The 16,107-nt window shown below is 41.8% G+C and overlaps 1 protein-coding gene across 1 annotated transcript in view; it reads left to right on the top strand.

The window, feature by feature from the left end:
* The window catches only part of Fras1 (Fraser extracellular matrix complex subunit 1), a 417,436-nt gene that overhangs the window by 368,527 nt on the left and 32,802 nt on the right, over positions 1–16,107 (top strand). Inside the window, exons 56-59 of the mRNA XM_036200993.1 lie at positions 863–1,207; positions 2,897–3,057; positions 4,269–4,416; positions 9,008–9,213. Coding sequence (XP_036056886.1) covers positions 863–1,207; positions 2,897–3,057; positions 4,269–4,416; positions 9,008–9,213 — 860 coding nt within the window. The remainder of the gene's footprint in view (positions 1–862; positions 1,208–2,896; positions 3,058–4,268; positions 4,417–9,007; positions 9,214–16,107) is intronic.

The raw sequence follows: 16,107 nt of genomic DNA, 5'->3' as shown, positions 1-16,107 counted from the left end.
TTCCCTACCCATATGTAAGTATAATGTTGCGATGAAAAATATACCCCTTTGGGAAATAAAGGGCAATTTTTGAAGGCTGAACATTCAAAACAAAGATTTTTATGGGTTTATGATTGTGCAGTTCCGACCTTTCAAAACACATAGGGATGAAATCCCCTTTCAAGACCACAGGAATGCAAATGATGAAGTCAGGTTTCAGTGTTGAATCTGCTGACTGGTTATTGGGGAGATAAATACTGAGGGTAGCACAAAAACCTTAGCAAATAGCACTTGGAAGACAGGCAAGCTCCACTGATTGCTCTGGGCCATCTCACCTGGCCCACAGCAAGCTGTCACCAAGGGATGTGACAGCACTAATGAGTGCGCTGTCGCATTTTTATAGTGTTTTATATTGTTTTGTATTGTTTCATCTCTCCTTTTTTTAAACAAGCTTGTTTCTCTCGGGGAATTAAAGTGCAGAAGTTCCTCCAGAGAGGCACTGAACTGTTCTCATCTCACTTCCTTCAGGACACAATTACTTTGCTACTTAAAGTACCAAATCTGCCTCTTATCTTTCCACCCGCTGTGGTCTTAGATGGTGGGCAATGAGTCTTGTGAATTAACAGAGCACAAAATTTACAGAGTAGGAAATCCATTTTAAGTTATTTGGGGAAGTATCTGGGGTATATTAAATCCCCAAGCGGTTTATACCACAGGCTTAATAGAAACTGCAGTTCAGGAAGGTTGCCTGTCAGAGTTTGAGCAGCAGTAGTGATGGAATGTGCCGAGGGAAAAGCTCATTAAGTTACTAGAAATGTAGAAATGTTAAAGTGTGAGGAGCACTCATTCACATGCTCTGACTTTCTCGCCATGTGTATTGCAGGAGACCCGAGCAGCATTGTGTCTGCCATTTGCTACACAGTCCCGAAGTCAGCTATGGGCAGTAGTCTCTATGCTCTGGAATCAGGTTCCGATTTTAAGTCCAGAGGGAGATCTGCTGAGAGTCGTGTGATATTCGGACCTGGTGTCACCATGTCCACATGTGACGTCATGGTCATTGATGACAGCGAGTATGAAGAGGAAGAGGAGTTTGAGATTGCCCTGGCTGATGCTTCTGACAATGCCCGCCTTGGAAGACTGGCAATGGCCAAGGTCCTCATTAGTGGTCCCAATGATGCCTCCACTGTCTCCCTGGGCAACACAGCTTTCACCATCAGTGAGGATGCAGGTAATGGAGAGTCTCTCTGGGTTTCTAGGAACTATTTCCTGATCCTTCATCCCAGTACAGGTTCCTGTTTGACAATGTCCTTAAGACATAGTGAATGTCGTTCCTTAGTGACACTATTGTTGGTCTTAAGTATTATTACGTGTTGCTGGGCATCAAGACCAGCAATGGAAGGTAGTGAAAATAGAGTTCTATTAACTTTGCTTGCTCTTCTGGTTAAGGATAGAAAGGTAACTGGCTTGGAGCATCATGATCTTTGTGGCCCAGAAGGATGCTATGGTCCTAAGCATTTTGGCTTGTGAAGTAGAGCAATGTGAGTCATTGAGGGTGCAGACCGTTAGTACACTGTTAGCTGCTGAAACAAACATTCTCGTTTCAGTGTCTTAACACAATGGAGCATAATCATTTATATATCATCCCAAAGAAGACAGTAGTAAATCTCTTCTCTATGCTGTTTTAGAGCCAAGGCCCCTTCCTTCTGGTGGCTCTTAAGGGTCTCAAAGTCTATCATGTGCCCCTGGTAGAGGGAGACAGCAATTGTATTGAAGCTCAAGGCCTTCTATATCTTTGAAGAGATTCTGTGGTATACTGGGAACTAACACTTTTTAAAGATTGTGTATGTGTGTGTGTGTGTGTGTGTGTGTGTGTGTGTGTGTGCGCGCGCATTCATGCACATGCATGCACGCATGCACACAGCACATGCACAGGTATGCAGGTCCCTCAGAGGCCAGAGGTGACATCAGATCCTCTGTAAGAGCAGCAAGCTCTCTTAACCACAGAGCCATCTTCCAGTTCCCAGGACTAGTGTTTTTAACACATACTGAATGTCAAGCACAGTGTCCTGTGTGCTCTGTGCCTTCTAACTCCATCTTCAGTGGATCAGGTAACATTGCACAAAAAAGCACATCGAGGCCCAGAGAAGTTACCCAGATCATCTGAGTTTATTCACCTAAAGACTGGAGAGGTGACTCAGTGTTTAAGTGCCTCGCTTACAGAGGACTGGGTCTGGCTCCCAGCACTACGTGGATGCTCCAGTTCCAGGGGACCCAGCACCCTTTTCTGGCCTCCATGGATACCAGTAGGATATATACCTGTAGGCAAAACATTCATACAGTTAAAATAAAAACCAGCAAATAAGTCTCTAAAAAAAACTTCATGTAAAAAAAAAAAAAAAAAAAAGATTATATAGCTATGAGGTATGAAATATCTTTAGGATACTGCAACTATGGTGAACCCAAAAGACGAGGCTTGTTCCTAAGATAATAAGCCCATATGGTTTAAGTAATGATGTGTGTACTGCTGGGTAAAATAGGAAAATCAACCCAGTTGAAACATTTCATTAAGAACGTGGAGCTCCAGGGCCCCAGAGCTCAGTGCTGACTTTTCTAGCTGAGGTTCTCGTCTCAGGGGATTTTCCCTTAAATAGGCTTGGTTTTTGGGTTTTTTTGTTTGTTTGTTTGTTTTATTTTGTTTTGTTTTGTTTTTGGTGGCAGGCGATCCCTCAGGTAGGTGTGAAACCTGCTCTTCCCAAAGGCTATTTTTTTCAGTGCCCCACCCCACTCCTCCTGTGAGTCTCCTTTTGACCTCGGTGTCCAGGAAAGGGACACCTCTCAGCCATGTTCATGTCCTGAGGTGCCCTCTGATATTTTGGCTCAGGGTTGGACATTAAAAATCACTATTACCTTAATCCAGGCACAGTGAAGATTCCAGTTATCCGCCATGGCACTGACCTTTCTACCTTCACCTCTGTGTGGTGTGCAACACGTCCCTCAGACCCAGCTTCTGCCACTCCAGGAGTTGACTATGTCCCTAGCTCAAGGAAGGTGGAATTTGGGCCAGGTATCACTGAACAGGTAGGTCCACAGCCACCAAAGCACCTCAAAGTCAAAAATCTCATTGTTGTTAGTGTAGTTTCCTCCCTCCCTCCCTCCCTCCTTCCTTCTTCCTCCCTTCCCTCCCTTTCTTCCTCCTTCCCTCTCTCCCTCCTTCCCTCCCTCCCTCCCTTTCTTCCTCCTTCCCTCCCTCCCTCCCTCCCTCCCTCCCTCCTTCCCTTTCTCCCTCCCTCTCTTCCTTCCTGAATATAGATTCTTCCCTCTTACAATAGATCCTGACCACAGCTTCCTTCCCCACCCTCCCTCCTCCCAGTTCCCCCCTCCCCACCTTCCATCTCCGCCAGATCCACTCCCCTCCATCTCCCATCAGAAAAGAGCAGGCCTCCACGAGCCAGCAACCAAATATAACCAAACAAAACACAATAAGACAAGGCAAAAGCCCTCACCCCAAGGCTGGACAAGGTACTGGGAGGGGAGAGTTGTAGGAACAGGTAGGAGTCAGACATACACCACACACCTGCTCCCACTGTGAGGAATCCCACAAAACCACCAAGCTACAAACACAACATACACAGAGGATATGGTGCAGACCCATGCAAAGCCATGCTTGTCCCTTCGGTTTCTGTGAGCCCACGAACCCTGTTCTGAAGGAGTCCTCCATCCCCTCTGGCTCCTAAAATCTTTCCTCACTCTGCTCCCTCAAGCTCCAAGGGGAGGGACCCAATGACCTCCACTTTAGACCTTTTTCACATAATGTTTCCAGTGCAGTTTCTGCCTGCTTTCCAAGTTGCTTCCAAATAGTAAAAGCCCTTCACAACATTTCAGTCCTTTCTTTCTTTGGAAACACATACAAACAGAAGCAGGCAATACAGCCCTCACCTCTAAAACTTATGGCCTGAGTTTGATCCCGGTACCCACATGGTAGAAGGAAAAAAACCATCACCTGAACATTATCCTGTGATCTTCACACTTGTACCATGGTGTGCTTGCACACAATAGATAAATGTAAAAAATGCATTAAAACATATGCAAATGAGCACCAATTCATGAAAGGATCTTCTTTGCCATCAAATCTCTGACAATGCCAGCTTAGAATAGAAACTGTAAGAATGTGATAATGAGATTATCATTATGAATTTCAATAAAAAATAAACTCGAGTTATGAGCACAGAGAAAGATGCCAGCGATGGGTGTCGTGCCCTCTCTGAAGTTTGCTTTCCTCTCTCCCGCAGTACTGCACCTTGACTATCTTGGATGACACGCAGTACCCAGTCATTGAAGGACTGGAGACCTTTGTGGTTTTCCTCAGTTCAGCACAAGGAGCTGAACTGACCAAACCCTCTCAGGCTGTCATTGCGATTAATGACACATTCCAAGACGGTAAGAGACTGGGAATGCCTACTGCTAGTTTAAAGTGTATTTCTGTATTTTCTTAACTCCAATGCATGTTACATTGTATCTCATTCATGCTTTCATTCATGAAATCTGCATGTTTGTATATATGTTATACATATATCTATGTGCAAATGCATGCATGTATACTTGCATAGACATGGAGGAGACAACCACTCATGACAATACTCTGCTGGGCTCAGAGAGATGTGTAAGCCTTAGGTCTTATGTTCAAGAAGTTCGGTGTCTGGTGTGGCAGCTTTTACAAAGGAGTCTCTGATAGGAATTTATTCATGGATAACAGAGGAAAGCCTATCACAAATGAGAGGTAAGTATAGACGAGTGAGAAATACTGAGGGATGCATATTTGGGGAACTGGAATGCTGATGTCTGCAATGAACAGGACAGCAGGTGAACAGAGGCATGAACAGGAAGTTGCAGTGAGTCAGGTCCTATGGGGCCTTGTGTCCTGGCCAAAGGGCTTTGCAAAGGGAGCAATATGTGGTTATGAGCAGGAGGGACAAGTTTGGTTTTTTTAGGAAGGTAATATCGGCAGTAGTGAAAATGGTCTACACCAGTGAGTAGAAGCAGTATATGACCAAAATGCAGTCACCACTGAAGACATAATGCACGTAAGTGAGGCTGAACACGAAAGCTGCTTCTCAGGAAGGAGTGAAGGAAATTAGCATTTCAGAACATCTGGATCCATATGTGGGTACAGAAATTGGATATCAAGTCATAGTTTCCAAGTGAGGCAAGAGGACTGTCATCAGCAGCCCCAGTGGCTGACGACAGAGTCAGGGTTGAAAAAATTCCCTAAAATAGGAAGAGACAAGCCACAAGATAATGTTTATGTTTTTATTTATCTTTAGATATTCATGTATATAGTAGTAAAAACTACAAATGGCAAAAGACACGCTATGAAAATTTAATATTCCTTATATCCCTACCTCTCAATTATCTAGACCCCATCACTGGAAACAATCATTTTTTATGCATTGTTCAGGATAAATGTGTGTGTGTTTATATGTGTATGTATGTACGTATCTATCTATCTATATATGTAACAATTCATCAAGGTATAACTTAATAAGTTTAAACATATGCACTAGGAGAAGAGTCTTAGAGACTCTGTAAACAGCGACATACATGTCACCAGGATAAAGATGAACAGTCTCATACCCTACCATCACTCATGCCCTTGTGGCAGTCTCTCCCCAACTGAAGCCCTAGCAACCACGTGTCTGCTTTGTGTCCCTGAGATTCTACTTTCCTCAGAATGTCAGAGACAATTCTGTAATGCGCCACATAGTAGATGTTATTCCATGTTCATGTATTCTTGGCATGTCTATAATTTACCATATGAACTGGTCAAACTCCAGTAACACTTACCATCTTCATTGGTAAATGAACTCTGGGGAATGGATTTCCCCCAACATTTTATTGGTAGGTGTTAGAGTTGCAATCTTGGGAATCTGATATACAAAAAATGTTTCTGATCTATTAGGAAGGCTACCACGTGAGTTTTATGTCAAGAATTATCCCCAGAAAAGAAATCCCCAAACTTACTGTAGTGATCGGTTGTAGTCAACGGGATTTTCTCATGATGGTCACCTCTCTTCCTTGTGATCACTAGTTTTTGTTGAGGCCCTTCACTGCACACACTATTGGGTGTAGAGACTTTACACATGTTAGATCTGTCCATCACAGCAACCATTCACATGTGACGACACTAAAATCTGAAGAGTCTGTGTAAGACCCTGTGAAGAGATGATGGAGCCAGAGGCAAAGCTCAGCTCTGTTCCATTCTGTTCCACCCAGTTAAGGTCCTGCCTTGCTGCCTTTCCGCCATGCTGCTGGAGCTGGCATCTGCCCTCTAAGTGGCAATGTCTGCTGTAACTTGAGGACCTTATGAAGGCAGCTTTTACCTTACAAATGCAATCGCTCACCTTTCTGGGGCAGTTGCTCACATTTCTGACATAATCTTGGGGACTTCTATCTTTTTTCCACTGTGCTGAATTCAGAACCCTAAATAAGGAATTCATCTTAGAAGGTTTTCTTGTTTTTATTTACCTCTTCTGAAATTAGATTCTAATGTGCATATGAGTATTACTGGCAGACAACAAAGATCTTGTAGCCACTGACATCACTTATCCCTGTGTGTACAACTGAATAGAGCTTACTCATTAACTCCAAAGAATCAGAGGTGAAATTTCTGTTAACTCCCCAACATAACCATTGCCTGAAAGGAGGCCACCACATACCAAGCATTGTTATTGCATTCACTTTGTCAGTGACCAAAAAGATGAGCAGAATAATAGGGCCTATGGAACATTTTATGTGCCTGAATATGGTGCTCAATATTGTATCAATAACAGATACAGATTTATTTCCAGATCTAAGGCTTACATAAATAAATATGTCTGTCATGTACAACAAATGTGCTAAGAGAGCTGCTCAATGATAAATGTGTTATACCACAGCAAGCCCACATGCCTTTAGGGAATAACCTCCTTTGCATCTATGCACCCCATCAGTAGAAAGAGAGGGCCCCTGAAATCCTGGAAAATCATCCCCCTGGCCATTGCTGCCTCTTCCTAGGACTGCATTGCTCTGAAAAGCACTTGACAGATGGCATCAATATGTATGAGAGTCCTAAACACAAAGCATGACCTACACCGTCAGCAGTGTGCACAGCCTGTTCTGCATTCACCTTGCTGTCTTGTGTTGTCTCTTGCAACCTCCTGGTGATGGGGGCTTTCTTAAAGACAAGGATTTTTTTTTTCTGTGCACACAGTCAGAAGTGTCCATCCCTCAAACCCCCAATAGATAGATAGAAGTGACAGTGATTATCTTGTCACAGATGGGGAGAGAAGAGTGTTTACAGTCTGGAAGAATCTGGGGTTGGTTAATGCATGAGAAAAATATTACCACTTCAGTCCTTAACTTTATCACTTGGCTTGGAGCTTGCCAGGCTGGCCAAAACCCATCCAAAGCTCTCAACACAGGCCAAGAGCAGCACAGTTTCCTTGCTTGTTCTGTTCTCCCTGTGGCAACACACCTCCGTTGGTGTCAAGCACTTTGCACCGGATGACAGGCCCCTACACTCTTAAGATGCAGTCACTAATTTCCACTTAGGCTTCATATTGTTTGAGGAGGCATCCTCTTTCGGTTTGTGTGGTCATCATTGATACCCGGGAGACTCCATTCTGACAGGATGGGTTTGTCCTTGCTCCATCCAATCCTTCTAAGCCAGAGCCAATTGAAGGCAAACAGAACTTTCTGGGTATGAACTGGCAGAGTGGCGAGCTGCTCCCAGCACCCCTTTCTTTTAATTTTGAGAGGCCTCATGCAGAATGCAGCCAAGAAGATAGTGACAGTAGCATGAGGGTTGCATATCTACAGCTCTGAACACAAAATTCATCTCAGGAGGCTTTGGCCTCTCTCTCCTTGCACTGTTCATGGAGAAATTAATAACCAGCAGTTAACCAAATGCTGGGCTTGGTGAAAGGTCTTAATGTAGAGCATCACCGTGGGCACTGAGGCAGCAGAGAGAGAAATGATTCCCTGAATGAAGAAGCATGAGGCTGGGGCACATGCCAACCAAAATATATTCAACCTACCATATTTGATTGACTCCTGTTGAACCTTGTGCTACATACACTCTGAGTATCATGGCTTGTGTTATCTTTGGAAAGCCAGTCCTCTTAACCATGCTAAGAGATGCTCATATTTTTGCTTTGCATGTTTAAAAACCCAAAATTCAGAGAGTCGAAGTCATTTACCTTGTCATACAGCCAGTTTGGAAGGTCAAGTCTGTTTCTTCTAATTCCTTTGCTTCCAACCACCTCTCCTTGGGGTTCCTTCCTGAAGTCAAATAAGCTCATCAGGTTTCAGAGAGCACCTAACACTGTAGCACCAGTCACAGGTCAATTACAACCTCTGAAATTCAGCCTGTTTGTTTGGTCCAAATAAGTTGGACCTATGTGGAATTTCTTTGTGGTATTTTATTTACTGTTGATATTAACTTAGGAGAAAAATGTAGATCTCTGGCTCAATTTGTAAGTAACATCTGGCAGCAACAACAACAGCAAATGAAAACAAAGCCCTCTACATTGATCCAGCCTGTTTTGTTGTTGTTGTTCGTTTTGGTTTTTTCTTTGCTAGCAGCTCTGCTCTTCCCTGGTGTCTCCTTGACCCAGGACCTATGTGAGGGGCCTTCAATTGTCATCAGCCTCGGTTTGTGTTTTTCTTACTGTATCCATAGGAGGAAAGTGGGCTATGTGGCATATTCAAATCATTACCATACTGTCTTTGTGTGTGTTACCTGTTTGTATTGGAAGTAGTAACCGCACTCTGAAGCTGGGGGAAGATGGGTACAGAGTCAGCTTCGTGTAGCTCGTTGGAATCACATTCATATCAGCAGCGGCGGTTGTGTTGTAGGATGGACAGCCATGCTTGAGGCCCCCTTTGCATTAGTGTTCGCCGTCCTGTGTTGGCCTTCAGGGGAGCGCCACTGTGGTTGCTGCGTCTTCTGTCTCCCACTGACAAGGCCCCCATCTCCCCATCCCTTGCCCAGTTCCCAGCATGCAGTTTGCCAAGGATTTGCTTCTAGTGAAGGAGAAGGAGGGTGTCCTGCACGTTCCTATCATCCGGAGTGGGGACCTGAGCTATGAGTCTTCAGTGAGGTGCTACACTCAGAGCCACTCAGCTCAGGTCATGGAGGACTTTGAGGAAAGAAGAAATACAGACTCTTCACGGATTACATTTCTGAAAGGGGAGAAGGTAAGTGGGCTCATGGTGGCTCAAAGATGAAATTAACCTCCTTGTAACCTTGATTTGTCCATGAAGTAAATTAGATACCATCTACTCTAAGAGTTCTCTACAGATTGATAAAATTACTAATAATGCCATCATTTCCACTTTGTCTTTGTGTACAAGAAAACATATACATCATTGGTTGAGCTGGGAAGCATAGATGGAATCCAGAAGAATCAAACATAGACCTCTTATTCTGGAACTGTAATAGAGAAACCCCCAATGTCACTTAAACAGCAAACAGTGAAAGAGAGTTCTCTGATATGAAGGTCTTTGTCCCAGGGCAATATATATCCCAACATAGGACCTAAGAGGTGTGCGCTATACAGCTTCAAGGGTTGTCTTGACAGTGTGCATAAGTTATTACTCACCCTTTTACATTAAATTAAAGCCATTCTCAAGGGAGAAACTCAGTGTCTCAGATATGGTGGCTTCTGAATCTCACAGTCCTCTCAGAGGCCTGTTCCCTGTAATTTCATGGTGTCTCAGAGGGAGGACTGAGAGAGAATTGCATTTATAGCCATGTCCAAGTCTCAGTCTCAGTGGCAGAGCCAGGTGCGTGCATCCGTTGTTTAAGGCACACGGTCCTCACTCCATGCAAAGCTCCTCCACCGCCTCTCGGGCTTGTCCGTTCCCTTCCTCACCTGCTCTGTTTCATCTGTAGCTCCTATTTGTATTTTTTTCTCTAAAGGTGGTTTTGTTTTGTTTTTGTTTTGTTTTGTTTTGTTATGGCCGGGCCATAACAAATGGTAAAAATACTTACTGCTCTTCCAGAAGACTTGAATATAGTTCCCAGGACCCATGTCAGGCAGTCAGCCATGTCAGGTAGTCATAACTGCCCTTAATTCCAGCCCCAAGAGATCCTTCTCCCTCTTCTAGCCTCCATGGATTCCTGTACGTACACACACACACACACACACACACACACACACACACACACACACAAGTAAATATAATTTCAAAAAATCTTTTTAGATGTTATTATTTATAAAATGTTATTCTTTTGCTGTCTTTACAGCATTATGTCTCAAGTTCTGCATGTGTCTTTTAGGTCTATATCGAATCTGGCACTTTTGGCTATTATATAATATTTCATGGCGTGTACCTAGTCTGTTACTCATGCATGCCTGGGAATAGTAAGGAGCCGGTGTGTCCACACCAAATGACCCCCTAGCTCTTGTCACCACAAATCATGCTTCAGTGTCCAGCCTCACAGGGTGCATTTCCAAGGCCTGAGTGAGAATCTCTCTAGAGATTTATCTTCTAAACAAACTGCTGGATCCTAGGATGTACATACACTACATTAGATAAAGGAATTCCAGAGAACTTTCCAGAACATGACTGGACATGTATGAAGAGTGCGGTCAGTCTGCATCCTCTCCTGCCATTGGCATTCCTCACCCTTTCCATTTTTTGTAGTATAATAAAAATGAAGCTGGTTGTCATTTTGCTTTGTGTTTCTCTGCTACTGTTTTATGTGACCATTTAGTGGGTGTCTCGGTTACAGTTGCTATTGATGTTATAAAACACCACAACCAAACGCAACTTGGAGAGAAAAGGGTTTATTTCATCTTACAGCTTACAATCCATTATCCAGGGAAATCAAGGCAGGAACCTGCAGGTGGGAACTGATGCAGAGGCCATGGAGGAGCAATGATTACTGGCTTGCTTTTCATGACCTGTTCATCCTGCTCTCTTATACCAGCCAGGACCACCAGCCCAGAGTTGGCACCACCCTCAGTGAAGACGATACTTTACAGACTTGCCTACTGGCCAGTCCTATGGAGGTATTTTCTCAATTGAGAAACCCTCTTTCCAAATTACTGTAGCTTGCATCAAGTTGACAAAAAAAACAAAAAAAACAAAACAACAACAAAAAAAAACAACTGGCTGGTACAAGTGATCCCGTGTCAGCTCGACACACAAGCACATTGTTATTCAACTGGAATCTTTCCTTTGTTGACAAGATGGCATTGTTAATATTAATATCAGAATATAAAAGATTGTAACTTTTACAAGTCCCATAGTCTTTAAGAATTGAAACACTTTAAAAGTTCAGTCCCTTTAAAACATTCAAAGTTTCTTTCAAAGTTCAGTTTCTGAAGATATCCAAAGTTTCTCTATAATTTCAAAGTCTCAAGTGTGGGCTCTTATAAAAATAAAAGATACGTTAAATACTTTTCTTACCTCGAAAGGAGAAAACCAGGACACAGCTACAGTGAGAACAAACCAAAACCCAAATTCAACAGTGTAGAAAGTTCTCAGAAAGACATCTGAGACTCTCTCACAATCCTGGGCTCCCAAGGGCCCTGATGGCGGCATTTCTCCTAGGCTCAGGCCAGCTCCGTTCCAAAGCCGGTATGTCCTTGGTGGTCACCCCACAGTACTGGCATCTATAGAATGTAGTTAGAGTTTTCCTACCTGGCCCAGAGTCAGGACAAATCTCTCTCACCCACCAGTCCCACAGTCTCTCAGACCCAACCAAGTAAGCACACAGAGACTTATATGACTTACAAACTGTATGGCCGTGGCAGGCTTCTTGTTATCTACTTCTTCTATCTTAAATTAACCCATTTCTGTTAGTTTATACTTTGCCACATGGCTTGTGGCTTACCAGTGACTTTACATGTTGTTTCTCATGGCAAAGGCTGGCGGTGTCTCTTTCTACCCAGCATTCCACCTCCCAGAATTCTCTTCTCTCTTGTCCCGCCTATACTTCCTGCCTGGCCACTGGCCAATCAGAACTTTATTTACACAGAGCAATATCCACAGCACTTCCCCTTTTCTTTCTTTTTTTTTTTTTTAAGGAAGGTTTTAACTTTTACATAGTACAATTACATATAACAAAACAATTATCAAGCAAGAATTACAGTTACAATATTAAAGAAGATATCCTATCTATCTTATTTTTGTGAGTCTAAGGTTTTATATCTAACTTATCTTTTATCATAACTGAGGAAATTATAACTTTCTATTCTTCAGCCATATCAAAGACCTCAGAAGGCTATAATATTACCTGAGAACCGGGAGAAGGATGTAAGCATTTTTCAGGAGTCTTGCGAGAGTAGACAGAGACAGCTGGCAGCCTGGACAGTAACCTAATGTTCCTTTGTAAAGTTGGGGCATTTGTCTTCAGCCCACAGGGCTAGAGACTCTCGGTCACTTCTCTCAGTGTCCTGTAGAATGTCTGGCAGTTTCCTCTGTGAAGCAGGAACCTGAAGGACCATTTTGTCAAGCAAAGTTTAGTGGTCACCTTTCTATGGGTCCTGCATGTCCAGTCGATCAAGCAGTCCAGGCAAGAACAGTTTCTTGTCCAAATGGTTATTTTTGCCAAGGTGAAGATAAACTCCATATGAAGTGTCTTCAATGCCCATCCTCCTCTCTGAAGTAAAACGGTGCTGCCAGGAGCAGACATGTCTCACTGTCCAGAAAGTATAAATTTTAAAAATATTTTAAATGCCATATTCTGTAGGTCTTTGAAGTATTTGAAGATTACCTATTTATCTGAAATATCTCTATGTATATGTAGAAGACTTAAGTAATATGGCTACAAGTATGATTATCATAGATGACTAATTATTAATCTATTTTTAATTATCCATTACAATTTAAAATGAGCTATACAAACATAATATCTTAAACATGAGTGGAAATATGCACACAGTACAACAAAATTAACTTTAAGTTTGTATCAATAGACTAAAGTCTATACCAATGTAAAACATTTTAAACAAGTTGTTGCTCTTTAAGTAAGTTCCTTAATCTACCCTTTTATCCTATTATATCTATATCATATCCCCTTTTTATCTTTAGAAAGAGATTGCATTTATAATTAACCTGTTTTAAATAAAATATTGGTTTTTCTCTATCCCACACCAGAGGGCTCTTCTGATTTGGGACACAAGAATCTCTTAACCTATTCTTCTAGCAATATTTCTGGGTTTAGAGAAGGAGTGAGCCAATTCCATCTCCAAAGCCAGCTTGATAATTTTGGGAATGTGGGCATAGTTTCTCTTACTACTTCCTGCTGGAGGGGGGCGCTGAATCTTATGGGGACACAAAGAAAATTTTAGGATTATGGAGTAGTCCGTGAGGGTAAACCTCTGAGCCAGTTGCCTTGAAACCATTTTGGATGTTGGATGATCGGGGCTATGGTGTCATTGGAGACCTTTCAGGTGGTCTTGGCTGATCAAACCTGATGTATCTTAATCTGGAACAAACCCACAGCCTCTGGCTTTCTGTGGAAACAAAAGCAGAGACTCCTTTCCAAAGCAACATATCCTTATATCCAAATTTTGAAGTCAAGGTACCTTTAAAATTTACATATTTGTTTAACTCAACAGCTTTTATGGTCAAATCTTTTTCTGCAGTTAAAAATCCCAAAGACAACATAAACCAGATTCTCTGTGTAATATCCATCTTTGTAAGACTGAAACGCTGCTGTGGCTGCTGGCTCCGCCCACCTCAGCTTCCCAACATGGCAGTGGTACAGTTTACCACCAGCTCTGGGTCTGGAGCCATGTGTACCATCAACTATCAGAAGCAATTCTATCAAAGCAGCATGTAGCCTAGAAACCTTTTTTTTTTTTTTTTTAAACTCCAAAAGTCTAAATCCACCACGCAGCAGAGTAAAGTGTCACTTGTAGACTCCTCATTCCTGCCATACTGTGGTTCTGAATTCAAAATATCACATAAATGGTCTTGATAAGTAGAGTCTTGCTCCCCTCTGGAACTTTACAAGCGAGGCCTCTGTCATCTGCACTGTTCCCAACATTGTCTTCTGTGTTCTCATGGGAATAGGTCATTAACCTCTGAGCATTCAATGGCTTCTCTAACCCAAAGTTCCAAAGTCCTTCCACAATCCTCCTAAAACACATGGTCAGGTCTATCCCATCAATACCCCACTTCTGACTCCAGTCTCTTACTTAGGGTTTTCTATTGCTCTGATACAATACCATGACCTAAACCAACTTTAGCCATTTTTTTTAACCTAACTAAAATTTTATAATAAATATCAAATTTTCATAATATAGTTGAATTTTGTCAATTTTGATGGGGCTGGAGAGATGGTTCAGAAGTTAAAAGGATTGGCTGCTCCTGCAGAGGGCCCAAGTTCAATTCTCAGGTTCCACGTGGCAGTTTACAACTGTCTTTAACTCCCAGTTCCAGTGGCTCTGACTTCCTCACACAGACATCCCTGCAGGCCAAACACCAATGCACATAGATATCTAAAAAATAGAAATGAACTACTTAAAAAAATAAATTACTATGAGAATATAAAATTAAAAGCAAGGATGTGTTCTAATATGATATATATTAATACTACAATTTCCTGGCTATGAAGACATAAGGGGTATTTGCTAAGTTCAAATTTTAAACTATATATAGGAACATTTTTTTTTCTCATGTGCTTTCACATTCATGTGAGTGTACACAAAGAACATAAATAACAATTCTTGTGTCTTCTGTCTACTGTTTTCTGTAACTCCTAAATCTAGGGGGGAAATCCTTTAAATGGGAATCTCTAAGGGTTTAGATTTATTTTTTATGTATAATTTCAATTTTAATTTTTTATGGTTATATGCTTTTTTTATCTTTTTAAAATTAACCATAATGTTCTTAGCTCAACAGAAGTGTCACATTTTGATGTAGCCAAATGGATCAAAACCTTGTTCCCTGGTTTAACCCTTTGACACTTGGCATAAGAAGACCTCACCTGCTATAGAGGGCTCCTGACTCATCCTATGCTCATCCTCACTACAAAAAGTAAAGAAAGCCTTAGACAGTCATGACACACAAAGGCTGGTGCTAGTTTTTGGAATTTTGTTTGTTAGTGGCACATTAGCACCTCAGTTTAAGAACATGTACAAATACTGCAGATACATTCTTGTGCTTTGAGTCTGCACGTCTGTATTTGTTTTCAGCTAAAAAAAAAAAAATTCACTGCCTACTCGAGAAATAGCTTTTCATTTAATAAAAGAAATTGAATAGACCATATGGTACCCAGTCTATAATCTCTCATAATTCTTCAGCGTACTCTGGAAGCTTCATTTTCTTTGGCTTATTAAGCATATGTCTTCAGAGTTAGCATTTACAAAACTATCTTTTTTAAAAGATTGAAAAGTCACTGCTAAATTCATATATTCTATAATGAATTCTTGTTGTAGGAAAGATGTTGAAGGGAAAGGCTATCCTTTAGGAGCTTGAAACGATGTTAAGAAGCCACATACAGATGTTCGTGGGGAAGTCTTGCCATTTAGCATGATTTGGGAAGTATGATTTAGAACTCCTTCCTGCCCACACACAGCCTGTGTAAGATAGTTGGGTAGTAAATTTAAAATGGTCAGGTGATGATATCCCACATTCTAGCTCATGAGTCTATTGCTGAGGCTGCTATATATAAAAACATTATGATTTGGGTTTACATTTTCTCAGAGACATGGTCCTCAGTGGAGAATATTCAGTTTGAGAAATGCTTGGCTTCTGACCACCACCAAGAACTTAGATTCTGTTCCCAGGTTTCTATCTTCTCTAGTGTTTAGATGACATACTTTAGGTAGAAGATTGGAAAGCTTTTCAGCATTTAAAGTTGTCTTTAACCTGAGATCCTGCCTTTCTGAATTCCTTACAAAATTATTCAGTTTTCACAAAAGAAAAGGAATTTATTCAACCCTCCAGGAAGAAGAGCCATATGCTGACTCCTATCATTAGACTTCTGGTTTTTTAACATGTACAAACGTCTTCATTCACCCAGATATCATAAGGGAAAGCACACTGATGTTTGCAGGTGTGCTATGGTGGGTTGTTTCTTGTACTGGTTTGATTTTCATAACATCTCACCAAAAATTTCAAATGGTTTGG

This window comes from Onychomys torridus, chromosome 10, assembly GCF_903995425.1.
Source record: "Onychomys torridus chromosome 10, mOncTor1.1, whole genome shotgun sequence".
In the NCBI taxonomy this organism is placed as follows: domain Eukaryota; kingdom Metazoa; phylum Chordata; class Mammalia; order Rodentia; family Cricetidae; genus Onychomys; species Onychomys torridus.
This window is presented reverse-complemented; position numbering and strand designations above follow the sequence as displayed.